The sequence below is a fragment of the Phaseolus vulgaris genome, chromosome 1 (genome assembly GCF_051622355.1).
Source record: "Phaseolus vulgaris cultivar YP4 chromosome 1, ASM5162235v1, whole genome shotgun sequence".
NCBI classification, from domain to species: Eukaryota; Viridiplantae; Streptophyta; class Magnoliopsida; order Fabales; family Fabaceae; genus Phaseolus; species Phaseolus vulgaris.
Window position 1 is genome coordinate 8,427,860 of NC_143498.1, and position 24,358 is coordinate 8,452,217.

General features: G+C 33.9%; 1 protein-coding gene and 2 pseudogenes across 3 annotated transcripts; all 3 read right to left on the minus strand.

Annotated features, from left to right (window-relative positions):
* Nucleotides 1-762: 762 nt before the first annotated feature.
* On the minus strand, nt 763-21,087 carry LOC137813422 (actin-related protein 2). 3 transcript variants are annotated; one of them, XM_068615666.2, is made up of 15 exons: nt 20,924-21,087; nt 20,689-20,781; nt 20,353-20,487; nt 20,200-20,271; nt 19,832-19,910; nt 19,448-19,497; nt 17,239-17,342; nt 17,088-17,156; nt 16,942-17,005; nt 16,367-16,435; nt 16,048-16,131; nt 3,844-3,902; nt 1,985-2,051; nt 1,778-1,861; nt 763-1,254 (listed from the first exon to the last, which is right to left on the minus strand). In XM_068615666.2, the coding sequence occupies exons 1-15, from the start codon at nt 20,963-20,965 to the stop codon at nt 1,174-1,176; spliced, it is 1,152 nt and encodes a 383-aa protein (XP_068471767.1). In that variant the 5' UTR covers nt 20,966-21,087; the 3' UTR covers nt 763-1,173. The 3 variants fall into 3 exon arrangements, with proteins under 3 accessions (XP_068471767.1, XP_090155873.1, XP_090155870.1); XM_090299747.1 differs by having other exon boundaries at nt 19,810-19,910; nt 20,924-21,027; XM_090299744.1 differs by lacking the exons at nt 763-1,254; nt 1,778-1,861; nt 1,985-2,051; nt 3,844-3,902 and adding an exon at nt 15,384-15,820.
* LOC150029499 (uncharacterized) lies at nt 9,495-10,606 on the minus strand (annotated as a pseudogene).
* Nucleotides 11,321-12,276, minus strand: LOC150029500 (uncharacterized; annotated as a pseudogene).
* Nucleotides 21,088-24,358: the final 3,271 nt, after the last annotated feature.

Sequence of the window (24,358 nt, forward strand, 5' to 3'; positions counted from 1 at the left end):
TTTCACTATCACAATTTTTATTATCTGTATCTACATTTCCCTCACTTTCCCTCACTTGTCACTCAAACCCCATCATTATCAATAAACCACAAACGACACCAAACCAACTCATCAATTGTGTAAGTTATGGAATTTCAATTTAAAATTTAGTACTAAAATTTAAAAATTTAAAACTATGCCACGAAACTTAAAGTTGGTTTTAATCTATGTAGCACACTGATACGACACGAACACAAACACAGAGATACGTAAAATCGCTAAAATGTAGGACACGGGACACTGTTTCAATATATTATATAATTATGAATTATATAAATTGGCTTGTGCACAAATATGTTCCAAATTATTTTTTGAAGCAGAAAGATGTTTTTCATGACTGGTTTACAAATATTTGTTTCTTATTTTTATAATTATAATAACAATTTATACAATAAAGTTTAATTTTTTTTAAAATTAATGTATTTTTCCTTCTTAAAATTGTGTTAGAATCGTAATAAAATTGTCAGAAATCTAACAAATACTTTTTGAATTGGACACTTAACGAACATGTGACCTACATGTGTCATATGAGTGTCGGTGTCCGACATGTCATTTAAGAAGAGTGTCCGAGCTTCATAGATTTTAATTCTTAAAATTTAAAGCCAAGTCATTCCAAGCAAACTCTTGGAAACAAATTAATATCTTAAGACTTCAAGACAAATTTACACTTGATACTTTGAGAGACAATTATAAATTGAATAAAACTCAGGACAAACAACTTAAAAGCGAAACCTATTTTATTGAAACATATGTGGACTACGTTGGTGAAACGCATTCCTTAATGCCATGCACACACAAAGCTCCAATATTCTCCACAGCTAGATAATATTAATGCATTAGTTGATTATTTCCGACATAGATGTGTAAAGTCATCCGTATACAAGTTTTCTCAACAAAGTAAAACGAACAAGGAACCATTACAAAATTTACAATGTATTCTTTGTTCAACATTATGCCACATAGTTGCAACAATTCTTGTTACAAAAAAAAGATACAAGAATTCGCAGCTAGCCTTCAGTAGCCACAGGGACACCTATAAAAGGCCATCAGCATTTAACGTAATAACTTTGAATATTCATCACTTTTGCTTTCCAAAATAATCTCCCGTTTTCAGAGTGATCACGGACCTCACTGTCATGCCTGGCGAAAGTTGCTGAAAACAGCAATTCCTTCTTCTTGATAATTTTCCCTACTAATCCAAGACCCTGGTGTATCCTGATATTAAAATATGCCAACACTCATCACATCTGCATGGACACATAAACTATGTAGTACAAACACTGACACGGACACTGATACGGAGATACGTAAAATCTCTAAAATGTAGGACATGAGGACACAAATCTATATATTATATAATTATGAATTATATAAATTGGCAATAAAAATTTACGCGCACAAGTATGTTCTAGATTATTTTTTGGAGCAGAAAATATTTTTCATGAATGTGTTCACAAGGATTTGTTTCTTATTTTTAATCATAATAACAATTTATAAAGTTTGAATTTTTAGAAAATTAATGTATTTTTCCTTTTTAAAATTGTGTTAGAATCATACTAGAATTGTCAAAAATCTAACAAATACTTTTTAATTTAGACACTTCACGGATACGTGCTACAGGTGTCATACGAGTATCGGTGTCTGATACGAGTATCGAACACCGATAGAAGTATTTGAGCTTCATAGCACATAAGCCTATTATTTGAGAAAAACCAAAAAGTTAACAGCTAACTCAAACCTTCATTATTCCTGCAAGTACAGCGCCGCCAAGGTACACCATATGCTTCCTATGTGGTGGATCGTCTATTCTTAGTCGTAATTTCTGATCACCATCACAACATAAAACATGAGAATACGGGAACAATAACTCGGCCGAATTCAATAATACACATGCTACATTGAAAACACTTGCAGAAGCAAAAGAAAAGAACATGCCTAAGCTTACCTTCAATCCATCTTTGTTACCCTTCAAGACAACATCAAGATAACGATCAAGTATTTCCTTTTCCAGTCTGAAAAATGGGATGGAGGAAGAATATAGATTTACCAACTTTAACTTCGAAACACAATATAAAGAAACAGATGATGGATCTGGGATCAGATTAGAATCTAGAAACACTAACCAAAGAAACAAGAATGTATTTATTGGTATTAAAGAAATCCTCAAACGGATGTCATGAAGTGGAGATCAAAGCATTGGGAAAAAATAGCACTTTGGGAAATTGTTGACAAACCCAAAGAAAATAATATTGTTGACTGCAGATGGATATTAAATATAATACTAATGAGTTTATTGAAAGGTACAAAACGAGGTTCCTTGTCAAGGGATACACCACAAGACTTTTGCACTAGTTGTTAAAATGAATACTCTAAGGATTCTTGTCCTTAGTTATCCCTTCAATTGGAAACTTCTACAATTTCATGTTAAAAATGTCTTTCTTCGTGGAGATTAAGAAGAACAAATTTACATTAATATTCTACATGGGTTTGAAGGAGACAGAAAAAAAAAATAAGGTGTGCAGAATGCGAAAGGCTCTATGGACCAAAACAACCCCTAGAGCTTGGGTTGAAATATTCACAAAAGCTATGAAGGGATTTGGCTACAAACAAAGTCAAAGAGATCATACTAAAGAGGGGCAACAGTCCTCAGTTTACGTTGATGATATTATAGTAATTAAGAATGATGAAAAAGAGAAGGAAGAAGTGAAACAAAGATTATTCCAAGAATTTGAACTAAAAGAGTTTGGAAGATTGAAGTAGTCTAAATTGTTGTAGAACTATTTTTTTTATTCTATTAAAAAAAAATATGTCAATACTTATTATACTGAATTGAATATTTATCCAATGCTAGATATGGATTTGTTTGTAAAAAAATCCTAAAATTATACTAAATTGACTATTTAAATATAGATTTGTTTGTAAAACAATCCTAAAATTAAGGGATTCAGATTACGAGTTAATTTGGTAAATTTGCTCCTGAATTAGTCTTTCTTTCATGAAATCTATTTCTTTTATTAGGATTTTGTTTTTCCTTTAAATACCCATGTATTGTTTCTTTTTGAGATCAAGAAAAGTAATTCCATAATTTTGCTTACTGCCTACACAATTTTTCACATCAACAAGAGAAGGAATCTGCTTTTATTTGTTCTTAAAAGATCAATATAGAATTCTAGAAGATACTTTCAGCCAAAGAAAAATGCACTAGGAGGCACTTTAAATATTCTGAAAAATGGACTAAAGGCATTTACAAATATGTATCCTCACAGATATGATGCATAGGAGGCACTTTAAATATTCAGAAAAATGGACTAGAGGCATTCACAAATATGTATCCACACAGATATGTTGCACTAGAAGGCCCTTTAAATATTCAGAAAAATGGACAAAAGGCATTCACAAATATGTATCCACACAGACATGACATTACCTGTCACTTACATTACATCTAATTATCACTACCATGGATCTAGCAGAAAAACATACTTAAGGATTGAGATTAGTGTCATGTAATACATGTGTGGACATATATTACATAATACTTGAACTCTTGAACTTTTCAGAAAGAAAAGCTTTGGTTTTTAACTCAAATGTAACACACACAGTGTAGTTAAAGTTAAAAGGATATGTATACAGCAAGAGTGGAGACTGTTGCACCCGCCGAAACAGCTAAAGGAGATAATGATCCATTACAAGACACATAATAATATAAGTTGCAAATACTTATTTAAAAGTAATAATAATAACTAAAACATTCAATATACAAGAGACAATTAGAACCAAGGTAAAGAAGAAATGACAAATTACCGGCTTGATAATCCAGGATACATGGTGCTCCCTCCACTTAAAGTTATGCTTTGATATAGCTGCAAGACAAAACTTTACAGCATAAATAAATTGCATGACATTTTCAAAATAGAATATCAGAGACAGGAGTGTTGTGAATAAATTATGGAGAGTGTGCAAGACCCACTAGAGCTGCAGTGGTTCTATTCATAAATGTAATTTCTTCACTTAAAGGAATATTTTTAATGATAATTATTTGGACTGGTGGCCAATAACGATGCAATTTAGTCATGACCCATGACTCAATACAAATATGACAAATATGACCATGTAGATAGAGATCTGATGTCAAATAAAAATATTAATACAAAGAGGACTTGCTCAGTTGAGAAGGCAGAAAGGTGTAATGGTGAAGACATAGAGAAAAAAAAATATTTTTCAACAAAATAATAGCCCCAACTAAAATTGAGTCATACTTTGGACCTCAACTTTTATACAGTGCAAGGTACAGTAAATTTCATTCCAGCCAAAGAGTTTCTTAGTGTTGAGAACCAAAAGAATAAATGAGGCAGAAAATGCACTTGACACTAATACACTACAAGAAAACCATGAAATAGAAACTAATGTTTAGAGACCAAAATAATTAATTGCAATAGTAACTAAATTAGAAACCATTTTAGAAACTAAAAAACAATTTGGTTTCTAAATTAGTTTCTATTATTGTTAAATAGTTTCAAAATTAGTATCTAATTAGCAACCAAGTTTTTTGTTACCAAATTTAGAAACTAAATAATTGGTAGTTAAAACTTTGGTTGTTAATTAGATAGCAATTTAGAAACTATTTAACAATAATAGAAACTAATTTAGAAACCATTTTTTTTAATTTTTAAAATGATCTCTATTTTAGTTACTATTACAACTAATTATTTTGGTCTCTAAAAATTGGTTTTTATTTTATGATTTTCTTGTAGTGATATAGGAAATAACGGAGGACATAAAAAATTTCATATAAGACTGGCCCAGGTTTGAAGTTATAACAAGGTAGTTGTTAGGCAAGAAAATAAGGATAGTATATGGAGGGTGTATCATATAAGGAAATTTAAAAATAAAAGAGGGTTAGTGAATTAGTTACGGGTTGTCTTTAAATAAAGACCAACCTGGTATGGGAGAGGTTAGTTGATTGCATGTGTAAAGTGGTGACAGGATAATACCTGTGTGAAAGGAACTATTTTTCTTTGTATTTTGTTGAGTGTTTGTAATAGTGGTGGAATAAAAAACAAGTTATTCTTTTTTTTTTAACTTGGTTCTTTGAGAGAGTCTTCGTCTTTCTTTTTGGGAACTTATCAATTTGGTCTGACTTAAAAACAAAGAGGGAGGAAGAAAGGATGGAACAGAGGACGACCACATTAGAGGACGACCACATTGGAGAAGTTGGCCAACGAACGAGGAAGATGGATTTTGGAAATGAGAGCAAACATTATTGGGTTGAAGGAAGGCATGTTGGACTTCAAAGAAATAAAAGAAAGGTTGCGGGATATCAAGAAAGGGGACATAATGTTTGAGGGGGAAAGAGTTTGGTGAATGGCAATGAAAGGAGGGAAGAGCGTTTAAGACAGGGTACCAAGTTTGATACGGAGGATGAAGGAGAGTTGAAACCGTAGTCTAGGAAGGTGGAATCACCGATCTTTGAGGGTGTGGATCCAATGGTATGGTTGGCCAGAGCAGAAAAATTCTTTGAGGTGCAGAATGTGTCAGCCAAGGAAAGATTAAAATTGGCCTTCATCAATATGGAAGGAAGCGTCAGTCCTTGATTCAGTTTTTGGAGAAAGAATTCCAAGAACCCTTTTCTTGGGAAGTGTTTTCAATGGCGCTAAATAGGAGGTTCGGTGGAAAGGAAAGGATTTTTGTTTTTGAGAAACTAGCAAAGATCAAACAAAATGGAAAAGTTGATGAATACATTCAGTTATTTGAGTTTTTACTATCACAAGCACCGCAAACAGGAGATGAACAACTACTGGATATTCTTTTCTGGGTTATGGTCCAAGATTCGCAACCAAATTAGACCCCATGATCCCAAGGAATTAATGAGAGCCATGGAAATTGCATTGGATGTGGAGGAATCCTTTAGGGAAGAAAAAAGGGGTAGCAATGGGTATAGGAATAATGCTTCCTATGGACGTTATCAAAGAGGTACGGGAATAACAACCTGCACAGAAGTGTATAGGGGAAATAGTGGGCAGGTTTCGTCTAGCTTGGCTAGTAATGCAAGAAATGAGTTCTTCAACTCAAGCAAAGAGGTTCGACCAAGAGGAGTTGCGGGAGAAGGTTCAAGAAATAAGGGGTCCAAGACCCTTCCTATCCCGAATATGTGCGACGAAGGGAAGAGGGAAGATGTTTCCACTATGGAGGGGCGTATGGTTCAAGGCATCGTTGTTCTAAAAAGAATTCGTGGGTAATCATCTGCGCAGAAGACGAGGGAGTCCCCGCAGAGGTGGATCAAGGTATATTGGGGCAGATTGAGGAGAGTCTAGAGGATGAAGAAGAGGAAAGGGAGTGTCAATAGATGGATTTATCCATTTTTTCTGTTGCGGGTCTAACACAACCCAACACTGTGAAGTTACATGGGAAAGTGAAGGGAAGAATAACATTGGTGTTGATTGATAATGGGGTTTGTCACAACTTCATATCTGCCGAGTTGGTTTAGCCAATTGGGATTACCAATTGAGTCCACAACATCGTATAACATGAGGTTAGGTGATGGCCATAAGAAAAGAGCGAGTGGGTGTTGTCAAGATGTGGAGGTGACACTGGGAAATTATATGCTCAAAGTGACCTTTTTCCTATTCGAGCTAGGAGGGGTGGATGTGATATTGGGAGTACCATGGTTGGCAACTTTGGGTGATGTTAAAGTCAATTGGGAAATGTTGACAATGTATTTTTGCATTAACGGTCAAAAGGTGCAAATTAGAGGAGACCATAAGTTATCTAGGACTTTAGTGACTCTTAAAGCTTTAAAAAACAAGAATGAGATCGAAGTGGTGTCCCTTTTATGGGGAATAGAGAGCGCTGACCAGCCAAGTACAGACCAGCCTGAGAGTTACAATAGAATTGAATGATCTGTTGAAAGAATGTGAGGGGCTTTTTTTAAGAAACCAAACATTTTGATGTGACCCAAAAATACATAAAGATGACCAAGAATGCTAAACTTGAAGGATCATCTCAACAAGCAAATAAAGACTTCATCAATAGAAGAAATGGACAAGGCCCACAACATTTGAAGTTCTTCTTATTAGTCATCTCAAAAGAGGCCCAAGCCCAATTAATATATTTTTTTGTAATATCTTTAGAATAGATTTATGATAGAACATAAAAGGGAAGTAGTAGAAAAGTCACATTTTCTAGAATGGGAGTGACTTGGAGGGGCGGCATTTGCAATGCCTTTTCATTTACCTTGCCTCTTCATGACCGACCCTCTATTCTATATAAAGAGGAGTTTGGCTTTTCTAAAGACACATTAGATTGAAATTGAAGTAAAGTTACTCTTCTCAAATTGAGAGAGATTTGTTCTCCTTCTCCTAGTCTTATCTTGTGAGTCTTTGGAAGCTCAGACCCAACAACAACCCTTATTCAAGTTTTATGATTCTAGTAAAAAAGAAGGATGGCAGTTGGAGGTTTTTTGTGGACTATAGGGCCTTGAATAAGGCAACCATTTCGAATAAATTTTTGATTCCGATAATAGAGGAATTGTTGGACGAATTGTATGGGGCACATTACTTCTCCAAGGTGGACTTGCGAGCTAGCTATCACCATTCGTATGCACGAAGCTGACATACAGAAGACTGCTTTTCGTACTCACCATGGACATTATGAATCACTAGTTATGCCGTTTGGACTAACTAATGCACATGCTACTTTTCAATGCAACATGAATAACATTCTTCATTCTTACTTGAGGAAGTTTGTGTTTTTTTTATGATATTATGATATAAACAACACATGAGAGGAACATATGGTACATTTGAAACAGGTTTTAAAAACTCTCAAACATCACCAATTTTACGCAAATTACAAAAAATGCGAGTTTGGTAAACAGGAAGTGCAGTATCTAGGGCATGAAATTTCGAGAGAGGGAGTTTAGATGAATCCTAAAAAAGTTCAGATATCATGCACTAGCCAACTCCCAAAATCCTTGAAAGCTTTGTCAAAGTTACTTCTAAATCTTTAAAATACTCGTCTACACTCCTAGATCCTTGATGAAGCCGTTGGAGCTTCAACAAGAGTTCCTTACTATAATTAGGAGGAACAAATCGCACGCGCATGCATAACTTTAAATCATTCCAAGAGACCACGACTGACATCTTGTTTACCCTAATGTCCATTACAATTTGATGCCACCATTGCATGACACAGTCTAAAAATTCTAGGGAAGCTAACTTTTTTTGTCCTTTTCGACCTCATACACATTAAAAATTTGTTTTATCTTAGCTTCCCATCCTAAGTACACATTAGGGTCACTTTCCCCACTAAAACTAGGTAACTTTACAAAAGGAAAAGAATTCTTTGGTTAGTGTTGATGATGGTGCCTAGCTTGATAATTCTGCACTCTCCATTCTTCTTCTTGACTTCCATAGCGAATGTAATGTCTTGTGGTTCTTCTAGGCTCCCGCCTACTTTCTCTAGCTTGTCTCTCTTGAGTATCCTCTAGCCTTTGCATTCTTTCCACTAGTTGTCGCATTTTCTCTTCCTTGTGGGCCAAGCTCCTCTTGTATCCTCAAGCTCCCCCAAAAGACGTGCCTTTTGAGGAGATAGCGGTTTTGAAGATTCTCCCAAAGACAATTGAGTCATGATTTGCACAAATGAAAGCAAATAATTAGTGAAAAACAACAATAATACACTCACTCACGTTTATCACTCGGCTATTTAGTAAAGGATGAAAAAATGTTAACTTCACTCAAGAAAGGTTTTGCAATTTTTCCAAAGGGTATATACACTTGGAAGCAACAATTCAAGTGAAAAAGGTCTTGTGGTTCCATAGCGAATGTAATGTCTTGTGGTTCTTCTAGGCTCCCGCCTACTTTCTCTAGCTTGTCTCTCTTGAGTATCCTCTAGCCTTTGCATTCTTTCCACTAGTTGTCGCATTTTCTCTTCCTTGTGGGCCAAGCTCCTCTTGTATCCTCAAGCTCCCCCAAAAGACGTGCCTTTTGAGGGGATAGCGATTTTGAAGATTCTCCCAAAGACAATTGAGTCATGATTTGCACAAATGAAAGCAAACAATTAGTGAAAAACAACAATTTAATACACTCACTCACGTTTATCACTCGGCTATTTAGTAAAGGATGAAAAAATGTTAACTTCACTCAAGAAAGGTTTTGCAATTTTTCCAAAGGGTATATACACTTGGAAGCAACAATTCAAGTGAAAAAGGTCAAAGCTCTTATCACTTGCTCATAGAAAGAACTCCAGCAAAACCTTAAGAAAATCTTAAAGACAAACGAGAAAAGTTTAAAGAAAGAAAGCTAAACCAAAATGGAAGTATGATGATAACAAAACATAAACAAGACAAACAAGAAAAACACTTATAAAGACTCAAACAAACTTAAACTTTTAACTATGAAGTTTTAATTTTCTTAAAAAGTGTATTGAGGACCATTTTCTTTAATTTTGACAAGTGAGGATGAACCAACCGATCATCTAAAAGCTTAGGAGATGGGAATGCAAATCAAGAAACAATTGAACTAGTTCCAAAATAGTCTAGATTCATGTCCTTCTCCAAGCAATAGCCCTAAACCATGTTCATGCATAACAAAATAATTAACATCAAAGGTTATTGAACAATTTAAAGACTAGGTTAATTAACTTAAAAGAAATAATATTGAAAGGATAGGCAGGAACAAAAAGAACAAACTTTAGATTTAAAGAAGAAGAAAGGGAAACTTGACCAATTCCCTTAAAGGAAACTCTAGAACCATTGGATAAGGTTATGAAATGAGGATTTTTGGGAAAAGAAGGGGATGAGAACAACGAGGTATTGCTAGAAATGTGATCTGAAGCACCTAAGTCAATTATTTGTTGACTTTGACTTTCCACTGATTGTGAGATGCATGTTGTTAACAAGTTGGGATTTGTAGATGAGTGTGCCAAGCTATTAGATTTCAACCTCAAATATTCTTGGTATTCTTCATTAGAGAATTTGAGCTTAGCAACTTAAGCTTTAGAGATATTGGTTTCCTTCTCAAGAAAGCCATGTCAAGAGAAGTAGTTTTCTTGAATGTGAATCATTCTCTTACAGTATGTGTATTGAGGATGTCCCTTACTGCCACGTCCTCTTCCTCGTGTAGAAACCATGTTAGAAGATTTTGTAGGTTCTTGAACATTCCTGCTTCGAAGAGTTGGAACCCAAAGGAGTCGTGTTGTGATATGTTAAAAGTTTATCTCTAATATGTTCAAAAGTTGGATGCATGGTACGGACGATCATAACCATATAGATTTGTCCTGCTTTTTCTTAATCTCGTCTAATGACTTAACCTCCAAGAACATCTTCAATTCTTCAACAGAAGATTGATCTTCACTCATAAAAGACATCATGTTGTAAATTATTTGTTTGAGAGAGAATAGCCTATTAGCATAGTCATAAAAGGCGTTGAATATCATTTGCAAAAATATTTGAGCCTTTTATCCATAAAGAGTTGCACGTTCCCAACTAAACACATATTACCACAATAACATAGTTGAAAATCAATTTTCTACGGCTGTTCAACTTGTTCGGAAGGCACATTACTTCTATCTTGTTCAAGGTCATTTTGGAAACCTTGGCCAAGAAAGTAAAGTTCAACTGAGGAAAACCAAGAGAGACAATTTTTTTCATTCAATTTTCCAAAAGCAATGGTAGGAGTTCAAGAGAATGAGAGAGCAAGTCCAAAAGACATTTCAGTTAGAGGAGACCAACAGAAAAGAAATAGACATGGTTATCAAACAAACATTTATATTTCTACTTTCCTTGGACAAGTTCATTCGGAAGCAAATTTGGTGAACTCAACTAAACTTGCAAGTCTACAATCAAGTTGATGAGTTCAAAGGGTTTTCTTTCAAAACTCACCTAATTCGTGTTTCTCCATCGTTGCTTGCAAGGGTTTTGTCTTCATGGTCGTCTCTATTATCTGCACCATCGTTCTTGTTGTTTGTCAGTGTCTGTTGTACTCCATGTGACATCCTACGATGTCACGTAATGTTGTTGTAGTGTGACATGGTTCTGATCATTCATTATGCCGCCACTGCATGGTGGTGCGTCATTGTCTGCTTTGGTGGTGCATTATTGTCTAAGGTGGTGGTCTATGTTGTTGTGGTTGTGCTCTGTCAGCCAATAGGTAAGATGAATTGTTTTAGGCTTAATTAACTTTTTTGGCCCTATATTAAGGGGCAAAAGTCACTATGGTGTACAAACTTTTAAAAAGTTCACTTTGGTCCCACGGTTCTTTTCAAATGATGCAATTTGGTCCTTTTTGTTAGATTGGCTTTAATAGTGTTAAGTGGGTGATAATGTGGCACAATGATGTAAACGTGGACTCTACAGTGAGTATCCTATATGAATGTTGTGGTTCATGTAAGGAATTCAAACTCCTACACCTCTCAAAAGGTGCATCAAAAAGACAAAAAAAGAATTGTCAGACCACAATACAAATTGATTAAAACATGATTTGGAAAATAGATAACCTTCAACGCAACCGATAAATTCCCATTGATAACCTTTATATGTGCAATCAACAACTTAAAGTCTCTCACAATAGAATCCCTCTCTTGCTTTACGCAATCCTACACCCTCTTCAATTTTCTTCAAAAGCTCCATGTTCGGCCACTTCGTCTTCGAAATTAGCATTAACAGGCATCAATACATCTCCACGAGGAATGAATCCCTCTGCAACAAGTCCTCAAACCCCTTCACAATGAGTTTGTTATTGTTGTTGACAAGGCGCAGGTGCACCTTCACAAATGAGTACTCAAGCTCCTCTTATTCGAGTTTGATTAGACGGTCCAGGGCAAGGAGTGCTTCATCGATTTCGCTGACACTTCGCATGAGGGAATTAAGCTTCAGGACGTCATCGCTTGATTGCCCTTCGGCAACTCTCTCGTCAAAGAGAGTTTCTGATGCAACCATGTTATCAGGAAGAATATTTTACGTGAAGGAAGGTGGCGAAGGGGCATGTGGAAGCGCCAATGCAAAGGGGGAGGGTGGAGGCACATGAAGAAAAAAGCAATGGCTACTAATGCGATGCAGGTGGGTTTGACGAAAGGGTAGAGAAAAGGGTTTAAGGTTTTGAGAAGTTAGGTTAATGGGGTTTGAGGTTTGTGAAATGCATTTTATTTGGGTGAAGGAGAAGAGGCTCTGATGGGGGAGAATGGATGGAGGGAAGAAAAGGATGTTAGAATACAATCCAAATTACACGTGGAGACATGTGTAAATCATTGTGCCACTCTATGTGCCTTATCATCATCCACTTAACGAGGTTTAAGTCAATTTAATAGAAGGGACCAAATTGCATCATTTTAAAAAAAATAGTGGGACAAAAGTGAACTTTTTTAAAACCTGTACACCAAAGTGACTTTTGCCCCCTTAATATAGGTACCAAAAAAGTAATTAAGCCATTTTTTTATTAGAGGAAAATTAGGGCAGGAAAAAGATTAGATTAGGGCTTTTGAATTATGTTTTTTAAAATCATGTTTTTGTTAGGTAAGACTGAGAGTAGATCAAATTCAACTGAGGGCAATCAAACTGCATCCTCATCTATTAAAATAGGTCAAATATTGGATGGAAGCACGGATAAATATTAACGAAGTAATTAAAAAGTGAAATGTAATTATTGTTCAAAGATTGTGATGGAGGAATATTTAGATTCAAGCATCATCTTGTTGGAACTAGGGAGGATTATGAACCTTGTGCTTCCTTTTTAGAAGAAATCAAAATTTTGATGATAAAAGTTGTTGCAAAAGCTAAGGAAGCTTCATTGAAGAAAAGAAGGTTTGATATAATTGGTGAAGACCGTGAAAAAGTAAGGGGGTTGAAGAAAGACAAAGCATGTTTGGTTTTAAAGGAAAAGAAATAGTTGGTAGTACGGGGAGTTAAAGCAACTATGAGTCAAATGATTAAAAAAACTATAAAGAAGAAGTTGATGGAAATTGTTGAATTTTTTTATACAACCGTTATTCCATTTAATGAAATAAAATTCAGTTTTTGGAAAAAATGTGTGAAATGATGGGGAAATATGGAGTTGGCTATAAACCCCTTCTTATCATGGTGTTAGAGAGAAGCTCTTGAAGCAAGCAGTGGACAAAACTGATTTAATCCTTTAAGAATTTAGGTTGCACAATTATGTCCAACGGGTGGAAAAAAAAATAGGTGTTTTGTAACTTCTTGAAATGCTGCAAATTTCAAGGAAGATGCAAAAAATGGAGCAATTGTATTGGACCTCATGTGCTGCCCATTGCATTGATTTGATCTTTGGAGATTTTGAAAAGAATTTCAAAGTCCATCAAATTACTATCAAGAAGGGAAGAAAAATCACTAGTTATATTCATGGAAAAACAATGTTAATAAGCATGTTGAATAAGTTCACAAAAGGAAGAGACTTGATAGGGTCGGGTATAACTAGATTTGTCATGGCTTATTTGACTCTAGCTTGCCTTCATGAATTGAAAGCATCATTATTGACCATGTTAGCTTTGAATAATGGAAAACAAGCAAGTTTGGAACATCATAGGAGGGGAGAAAAGTTGAAAATGTGGTATTAAATAGTCGATTTTGGAAGAATGTGTCCACATGCCTCAAAGTTATTGCCCCTCTAATGGTAGTCCCAAGATTCATGGACTCAGATACAAAGTCTACAATGGGTTTCATATATGAGAAGATGGATTATGCAAAGGATAAGATTAATTGCAATTTTAACAATATTAAGAAAAGGTGAAAGTTTTATACCTTCTCTTTCAAAATTTAATTACTTATTTGTGAAATTATTTCAAATATATTGTAATTCGTATTGAATGTAATTATGAAGATGTTTGGAAAATAATTGATGCAAGTGGGATAATTAACTTCATAGGCCTTTCCATGCCCTTGCCTATTATTTCAACCCCCACTTTCGCTACGAACCTAATTTTAGACTTAATGATTCTCTAGTAAAAGAGGGTTGTATAGGTGCATGAGAAGATAGGTTAAGGGTGTTGTAGAAAGATTAATGATTTGGTTTATGTGATGCATAACTTGAAGTTGAAAAATAAACAAATTAGAAAGAATTTTGTTCTTCCATTTGATGATATTGAGTCCGATGATGAAATGATAATTGAAGAGGGAGATGATATTATTAAGATTGAGCAAGTTTAAGGTGAATATGAAGATGAAAGTGTTCACTTGGATGGATCAATAAGAGATCCAACTCTAGATGCACTTGATCTTCATAATATAACTTTTGATGCTAATGTGGATGCACAATTTTCATCTTGGTAAGAGTTTAATGGTGATCAACATTGTGATGAAGATGATGATGGAGAGGATGATGTCTTTCAGAAGATTGGACATAGAAACTTGACATTTTGTCCATTTCTATTTAATTTGTATGACTTTAACAACTTACATTTTGTAATATTTGTATAAAATTATTTATTCGAGGTACTTTCAACTTATATAATGGAGAACCAAAGGTCAAAACAAGGATAAGGAGGTTCGACAGACCTAGGAAGGAGGTGCGGCGTTGCTTCAGTGAGATGAAGGCGACACATGGACATAAAGTGCCTTGCAACGGTGATAAAAAAAAGTGTGTGGCAGCGCGTTGTATTGATTCAGTCTGGACACCCGATTGGGGTCCCTTAGGGAGATGCTTCAGATTTGGTGGTTACCGGAGAAAATTGTGATGACAACATCAGGAAGTGGGGAATGGCAAACGACGACGGAGAATTCGCCAAACAAGACTAAGACCAACCGAGCAGGATCGACCCACTCTGAGATAAGCACAAAGTAATAACATATTTTAGAGAGCTTGAATCACCTTTGTTCTATTCTCATTTATATTGATAGAATTATGATACAATGAGTAGAGTAAAAATTAAAGATTAAAAGACAAAACTAGAGTCTTAGGTATAAAGATAGGTACAACTCACAACAATTTTCCAATAAAAAACAATTTAAGACCTATTACCTATTCTAAGAGCATCAACCAAATCCAATTACATTTAGAATAGTTATTAATAAAGGTAACAAATTTAAAACCATAAGGAGGAGGCATATGAAAAGGATACCAAATCTTTATTATTACAGGGTACCATATTTCTCTATTTATTGTATTGATTTCATTTTCTTAGAATAAATAAAGCATTTACAATGTCTCTAACACACGATATCAGCTCAATGTTTCTATATCCTATAATTTAACATGATATAAGAGTTTATCTTAATAAAGTTTATTAGGCCTATGATACTTTCGGATGGCACAATCAGTCTAACAAATTTTGCTAGAGTACACTCTGATACTATTTCAAAAAGTAAACTTTAAATCTAAACTTCACAAAACCGACTTGTAAAGTGAAATTTACATTAACTTATATACTACAATTTAATACAATTTAATAATATCATTAGTCAATGTGAGATTTCCAACAATACCACATTTGTCAAAAGAATTGAAAAACTCAAATCTACTCACATTAGACGGCACGACCCCATGGAATAAGCTCAAGAGGTCCTAACGACCCTATGTTGGCTACAAGTGCAATTCAACAGAGCTAGGCGTGTGGTCTGCACCTTTCTGGCCCACCATTGACCTCAAAGGCGATGGTGGGGCCACGTGGCAACTCCATTGGCAATGTGACTATTGACATTGCGATCGTCTGCATGGGGTCCACCTTTCTGACCCACCACTAACCTCAAAGGCAGCAGTGGTGGATAATGGCAGTGGCAATTGTTTACGTGGCAACAGAGAGTTCCCAAGACTGGGAGCACTTATACCAACTCGAACTATGTAAGGAAAAAAAATAATTATTTTATTGATAACAATTACATCAATAACATTCTCATCACCTCTATTTCTAATAATCAAACTCTCTAAAATAAAAAAATAAAAATATGTTGAAATGAATATGAAGATTGTAGAGATATTTTCTACCGATCAATATGAAGATACTGAGGATATTTTTCTAATAATTAGCTATTTACAACAATAGATTTCAAAAGGAGTATCGTACCGTCATCCGATTGTCAATATCCATTTCCTGAATGCAGCGAAAAACCATGTCAGCAATTCCATCACCTTCTACATCTATAAGTTCCTGTTCAATGAGGAAAAGGCAAAGCAATCATAAGCCAGAAAATTACATGCTATGTAATTCACCTAAAATTACAAAGATGGTGAAAATACTTTAGTTATGCTCTTAAAGAACAATTGCCATAACGATTGTCATAGGATTTGCACAATGAAAATACGTCATCTAAATAGCCAAAAAGTAAATATATACATATCTTTAACAATAGAAAACATAAATAAAATGGACACCAAATACCTACCGGAGTGAAAAGAACCTCAGGAGCTTGGAACCTTTCGGTGCCTACTTTAATGACCCTTCCATCTGGAAGCTGATTCAAAAAGGCTAAATCAGCATGCAGGGAAAAAGGAATGAGGTTGTTCACAACTTTGTTTACTGTGCTGAATGAATTGCTCTAGGAATTTATTTCACCTCCCATCCCTTTCACTGGTGCTCATAGGATTAACAATACATTACTCATATTTTCCCTTATCTACACTTTTCTTGGACCAAAACAAACAACAGAACTCTCCCCTTCCACCCTTTAAACCAAATGCACTACATGGATAACAACAATGACATTAATAATAAGAATAATAAATAGCACAAAGTACTTGCATGCATTTAGGAAGAAAAAGAATGAATGTAATTACCAGAAGTTTGAAAGGCATAGGAATTGAGATTCACTGAAGAACAGATTGAAGTATCAACATAACATGACTCTTGTCCCTCTATCTTTAGGAAAAGCATTTTAACCAGAAATTCATACTAAATCTAGAATTATTTACACAAAACTAGACATAAAAAGATTTCAACAAATGCAAAATATCAACTTACAGTATAATTTTTAACAAGGATGGTGGTCTCAAGCCCCAACTGGTATTCCCTCTTGTAGTCGTAACTGAGGGGGGAAAAGATGTACCTACTCAACAAAGATTACAGGGCACATGAAATCAAAGTAGGGCTTGAGATTTGTGGCCAACCTTATATAGCATAGCTTCTCTTTGATTTCCCTAACCGTCTCAAAATCAGCAGTCCTATTTAATGCATACCTTAGGACAGAAAATTGTGTTCTAATAAGAATTTAAGCATACATAAGACATTACAACTAAAACGAAAGGAGTTAGTCCCTACCCCCTCCTTGAAAGCAAGTCAACAAGATAGGAGGTTATATGTCGACCAGCAACATTCATTCGTTTAGTTATATGAGGAAAAGAACAGCCATCAACAACAGGAACCTGGACAATAACTTTCATGATTAACGGTTTTGGATTGTATATAAATAATAATATTTTAGTATTAAGCACTCTTAAACCATGGGTCATACAACATAACACTTGTGTACATGATTGGTGATCATAGTGTTTCACTCATATATTACGCTTCATAATCATTCAGAAAATGGAAATAGACAAGAGGAGTCCCAATTCTCAATAAAAAAAATACACAATGAGTCACAAGTCACGACATTTTACCTATTCAGTCTTGTTTCAAGAAAATTCCAAAGGCAGAGTAAGAGATTTTTTCTTGAAGAATTGAAATAATTTTTCTACATCAATCTTAAATTAATTCCAAACTGCAAAACCATTAAGGATGTTTTGAGACATCATACATTGTTACTTGCATAGATCATTGGCTGACACACATGCAACAGGATCAAAGCCAACGACTATGTGAGTTGTGATTCTAGCTCTCCTTTCTCAGTTGTAGGACCTTTACATAATAAGATCCTCAATATTTAGCCTTGTTTAAACAGGCACTACAATGCGTGGAATCCATTCAAGGATATGGCTTAAATGTTTGGTATACATACACTGATAGTTGCTAAACGCATGTATATGAAAGAAAAATGAAACATGATGGGTCCAGACTGGAGGAAGTTAGGTTAATATCAACAATGAAGGCACGGAGGAATTGTAATCAATGAAATAGTGAAGAAGTTTTTTAGTGCAGAGAAAAGGGTTCCAAAGTAAAAGGGCATGTGACAAATGATAAATGAAAGATGTGTTAGACCTCCCATTAAAGGAGAATATGTGAGGCAAGATAAACTATGCACAACTCTGTCACAGTAGAGAGAAACAGACAGATTAGGAAATTAAGACAGAGAAAGTTAGTTCTGAATACTCTTGTAGAGGTCATAGCTCTTTTCTTTCCTCTGAAGATCAAGATCATCTTGTTCATGTTGTCCATTGGTCGGGGAGTTGTATCTCAATAAAATTTCTTCCATTTCCTTGCAATCTGATCCAATTCTATCAGCATGATTATAAGGTCAAAGAGGGAAATGGGAAAAAGCTTACACTAATGACCATGAGGGGATAGGGGGTAAAGAGAATTTGGAGAGGTTTCTGGTAGCCTGAGGCTTGGACTAAGACTGTGACTATACTTATTTTGGGGGTTCCTTAGCACTTACTTTTTATTACAATTTTAATACGTGGGTGCCTCTTGGAAGATTGGAATCCATTGTCTGGTAAATAAAGTTACTGTTTCTTCCAGCAAACTTTAGAAATCACTTTAAGTTGATAGAGTACATAAGAGTATTAGTTAATTAAAATGTTATGGCAATGTTACAAATGGTACAAGCTTTCAATGAGTGGTGGATTTCAAGAAATGAGGTTACACAAAAAGTCATTAATTGGTGTAATACTGATTATAACTTAGACTTTTTCAACAAATTCATTGTAATAACAACATTCATATATTTAGGATTCAAATCAACCAACGCTAGTGTAAATGCCCATTCTGTTTTAACATTATTTAAAAATTATTTTAAGGACAAGCTCACAAATCCACCATGGAATTTAAAGCTTTCATCCAATGAGTAATATTTATAAAATTACATTATATGTTAGCAATTCAATCCAAAAATAAGTACAAAGCTAAACAAACTAATGATCATGTTCATGCACTGAATTGAAAGTAGCGAAATACGATATTCACATAAATGCAACAGTGAAACGCATTCAAAAGTTAGAATCCAATAAGCTTATTCAGTACCAACTTTGCAAAATATATTGTCAAAGCAACACAGCATTTCTTATCAATATTTGGGTTCTTCTTAAGAATAACATATAATACTCTTTAGAGAGAGATATGACATTGTCATGTTTGATTTAGATACTGTACCCAATTCAATCTAAGATTTGTTATAACAATCAACAAGGAAACAAGCTTGTAAAGTTTGCCATCATAAGATTTATATTAAACTGACATTATGTAAATATTTACTGTAGCAAAGGCAATGTACAAAAGAAGTAAAAAATTGAAATAAAAAAAAGGGAACAAAAGCCAGTGTCATTATAGTGGTCAGCATAACAATGAAGTGGCGTAGAAGCTAATTAATTACCACATGGGTGACACCATCACCGGACTCAATAACTAATCCAGTAAACAAACCTGAGACAAGTAAAGAAATGTTAAAGTGCAAGCTGAAAGAGGGAACAAAGTGAGCATTTATTGGAGAAGGAAGAGCAAGTTTTCCAGAGAACACATATTGATGGAAAAAACTCCCTATTTCAGAAAGAAGTTCTTACAAGTTATGATATGTAATTTCACTAAATATGGTGTGTAATTATAACAGAGTATAAAACTACAGTTTATAAATAATTAAATGTTATAAAGATAGCCGGTATTTTTCAAAAATGTGTAATAAGACTCATGGGAGTAAACTACAATTAGGCTGAGATAATAGAAAACCAAAATATCAACCTTCACTCATCTCTATAAGCACCTTGAGCACATAATGTCAGAACAGCTTGGAATTGTAAATTCACTCCAGCAAAATTGTACTTCTCAAACATCATCTCACCCTGCCAGGCCAAATAGCATAAAACAACAATATTATAATTAAGAGTTTAATTTTCATTCTCGGATAATATAAAGATTTTACATTGTCAACTGATTAGAAATTAAATTAAATACCATTTGTAAACAAAGTGTTATAAAAGTCAATAATATTACTACATATAGTAATTTATGATTGGATAAGCATAAAAAAAACTTTTCCCTTGATAAAATTCAATAATTAAATATAACATATACTAGCTCTTCTGGTTGTTTTTTTTTTTTTTTCAAAGGAAACAGAATCAGTAAGCAAACCATTTTTTCACGATTCTGGGAAGGATTAAGAGGCGAATCGGTGAGTAGAATCTTGCAGTCTGGAGGATTAATCTGTCAAAATGAACCGATTTACCAACAGACAGAACAACAATAGTTGGAAGAAAATTCAGAAACAAACCCCAAGAGAGTCACCTTCAATTCATTGTAAAATGCATGATCCCATACATGACACATATCATCCCAATTTTGCACTACCCCGTTGTTCATAGGATAAGATACATCAAGCTGATGTCCCAAATCTGCACAGCTTTCGCCAACAACAATATCCTAAACACAACACAAACAACCAATCAATATAATTTTATAAGATCATCACAATCATAAAAATCATCATCATTATAAATAATAATAATAATAATAATAAAAGATGATGATGATGATTATGATAATACCTTGCAATAACAATATCCACAACAGCGACAACCTCTTATAATAAGGTTTAACACTGAGATTATAAGTTTGGATTACCTTAAACTCTTGTTCGGTAAGCATTGGCCTTCCCACTACACAAGGAAAGACCGATGTAGGGAAATCCTCCCCAGAAAATCCACATTTCACATACTGCATTCACATAAAAAAAAATAATAAGAGTAATTTCATAAATATAACACCATTCAGACCGTGGGAGTGTAAATGTTGCACTAATTCAGCGTATTTTTCAAGATCTGTTCCAATGCAGAGGTGCGAGAGAGAAGAGATATACCCCGGTTCCGTTGTCGCAAACAACAACTTTTCGGCTGTCCATTGCGCCTTGGTGGAGCTATTGCACTGCCTTTTGTTTGTTTTCTTATACGAATGAACGTGTGTGTTTTATTTTTCTTAATCAAAATAGTATATCCAGGGGCACAGAAAAAAAAATTATTAAATAAACATGAAAATATAAAATTATCAATTATATATAAAAAGCTTATCCTACTTACATATCAGCTGACACTTCAATTATCAATCAATCACCGGATTGAAGGTATCGTCCATTTTATCTGTCATGATTTTATCAATTAAATTAATATAATAATAAAATTTTTAAAAAAAAATTAAAAATATATTAAATTTAAAACTTTAATATTAAGAGGTTGTCCTCATGTATTTCAGGAAGCATGGGTCATCACAAACATATTGTTTTGCATCTTTGCATCACCAAGGTCCTTCTTGTAGTGCAAATAGCTTTTCATCAGGAAATACTTCATGAATCTCAGCTTCTTCTGCGGTGACTTCTTGATTCACTAACCTGGGTAAGTGATCAACAACTACATTTTCACATCCTTTTTATCATTGATTTCTATGTTGAATTCTTGCAGCAGAAATACCCATGTGATTAGTTTAGGTTTAGAATCATGTTTTTTCAACAAGTATTTAACTGCAGCATGGTCTGTATAAACCCTTACCTGTGATCCAATCAAATATTATCTAAATTTTTCCAATGCATATACTATGCTAGCAATTTTTTGCTGTTGTGACATAATTTACTTGTGCATAATTTAAGACCTTGCTAGTAGAAGGCTGCATGTCGTATAAAGCTTCTGATTCCTTTGACATTTGTGGGTGGAGATAGTTTTTCAAAGATTTCTACCTTGGCTTTGTCTACCTTCATTCCCTTTTTGAGATCTTGTGTCCCAGAACGATACCTTTATGCCACGAAACTTAAATTTGGTTTTAATTCTTAAAATTTAAAGCCAAGTCATTCCTAGCAAACTCTTAGAAACAAATTAATACACTAAGACTTCAAGACAAATTTACACTTGATACTTTGAGAGACAATTTTATAAATTGAATAAAACTCAAGACAGACAACTTAAACACGAAACCTATGTTCTTGAAACATATGTGGACTACGTTGGTGAAAAGAAAAAAAAGTCAAGACTGGTGAAATGCATTCCTTAATGCCATGCACACAAAGCTCCAATATTTTCCACAACTAGATGATATTAATGCATTAGTTGATTATTGCCTACATAGATGTGTAAAGGCTTCCGTATACAAGTTTTCTCAACAAAGTAAAACGAACAAGGAACAGTTACAAAATTTACAATGTATTCTTTGTTCAACATTATGCCACATAGTTGCAACAATTCTTGTTACAAAAACAAGATACAAGAATTCTCTTGTCGTATGAAAACGTAAGTGCATACACAATCGCAGCTAGCCTCTAGTAGCCACGGCGACACCTATACAAGGCCAACAGCAATTAACCTAAGATATCTAAGTAGGCAGTTTTAACAACTTTTAACAAAATTGCGCAGTTTACAACACAAGAAAAATAAGGGTAAGTTAATGAAGACAAAATTCATAACATTTAATTAGTACAAAAAGAACCAATCAAACTAATCATTTATAAACTTTTTTTTAAATGTTGTCATATAAAATTTCAAAACCAATTGTATCATTCATATAGACCACACATGGATCTATTATCAATCACAATCATTAAATTTTCTTTCAATTCCACTTCGTCTTCCGGAAGACTCATTAAGTATGTTCCTATCAGAGTCTGATCCAAAGATTACTAACAAATCCAAGAGAAATGATCAGGTAAGTTCAAACATTCAATACTGAGTGTATACAGCGGGATCTGATGTGTATAAACTTCCTCTTAACTTCTCACCATTTGATATCTTCGTCTATATGACTTAGATCATCAATGAAGCTAGAGGATCTCGGTTAAACATAGGCTTTTGATATTAAATGTCATCAAACAACAATTCATACATTATCCCAAATGTATGACATCAATTGCATACAATTTTTCATTATTCATATATAATACATATTATTCAATCACATAATATTTAAAAATTCATATCATTCAAGAACTTTTCCAACATCAAAAATAATATTTAACTTTCAAACTATCAAAATATAATATTTATACATGTTCACCTAACATAAAATCAAACAATTTTATCAAATAACATCCCGGCAAGAGAAATTAAAACTTGGGACCACGTCCCCCCCTCCACATTCAGATCTTCTAGACTAGGATGTTATTAAAAAAATTAAAGTTAGTTTCCCTTACTTGAAATTCTACCTAAAAAAGGAGAATCACTCCACAAATTTAGGAGCCTATAACAAATTATTCAAATATTACCAAATTTTAGTATATGATAAAACAAGTTGAGAGGAACACTTTTATCAACACTCCCCATCAAGATTGATGACTAAATCATAGAGAAAAACAAAGAATAAGGGATCTTTAAAAATGAATTTACTCTGTTTGAAAATCTGATTTGGTAGAAATGTAGTTTGACTTCTGAGCTACTCAAGGTGTGATTAGATGATGGATTATGGAAGAGAAATTGTAGAGAAAAAGGAGAAAAAAAAAGAGAAAAAAAAAATTAAAAAGTTATTCAAACAACATTTAATTTCATATCAAAATAAATTATCCCCAAAAATTGCCTCTCTAAGCACACTGTTAAACAAAAATATATACGAATAAATTTGGATTTCACGTTGCTCAAGTTTGAACTTTTTAACAGATCACTTTGAATCGAATGGTGTGGCAAATTCTTCCTAAATTGTGACATGCACCTCTACATTAAAATTTATAAAATTTTCTTTTTTTTTAAATTGAAAATCTGAAATTAAATAAATATATTTTATAAAAATAGATGTTTAATAATTTTTTGTCTTCTGTAATTGGAATTTCGAAATAGAAATGAAAAATCAAAATTTCATTTCAAAAAATCAGTTTGAGAATATAAATTATACATTCCAAACAGAAATTTTGAAAAACAAAACCCAAAAATATATTCTGGAGATTTTATAAATTAAAAAAAATATTCTTGAAATTCAAATATAAAAACGTTTTATGGAAAAGAGTGCATTTTGTTTGTAGTGTAGGTTCAAATTTTATAGGTGCAGAAAGTAATTCCCTGACTTGAAAATGTATTTTACGAGAACAAGTTAATCCCGACTCTTTCTTCCTACACCTCCATACCTTCTTGTGCCACCCCATACTAAATATGAAAAATACCATTTTATCCTTTTTTTTCATCCCCTTGAATTTGAAATAATAAGCTTATGGATTATGTAGTCCGTCAAATTCATATTTAGAAAAGACTTTCGGATTATGTAATCCAGAAGCTAATAACACATCTGAAAAAAAGACTTCCGGATTACATAATCCAGAAGCTAATCTTAT

Bases quoted from the DNA above. Each gene is read 5' to 3' on its own strand.
- LOC137813422 (XM_068615666.2), bottom strand. From the start codon at position 20,965: ATGGACAGCCGAAAAGTTGTTGTTTGCGACAACGGAACCGGG. The intron at 19,498-19,831 runs GTGCTTATAGAG...TACTTGTCTCAG, and splicing joins TCTGACATTATGTGCTCAAG to GTTTGTTTACTGGATTAGTT. The intron at 17,006-17,087 runs GTTGGCCACAAA...TTCCCCCCTCAG, and splicing joins GAGAAGCTATGCTATATAAG to TTACGACTACAAGAGGGAAT.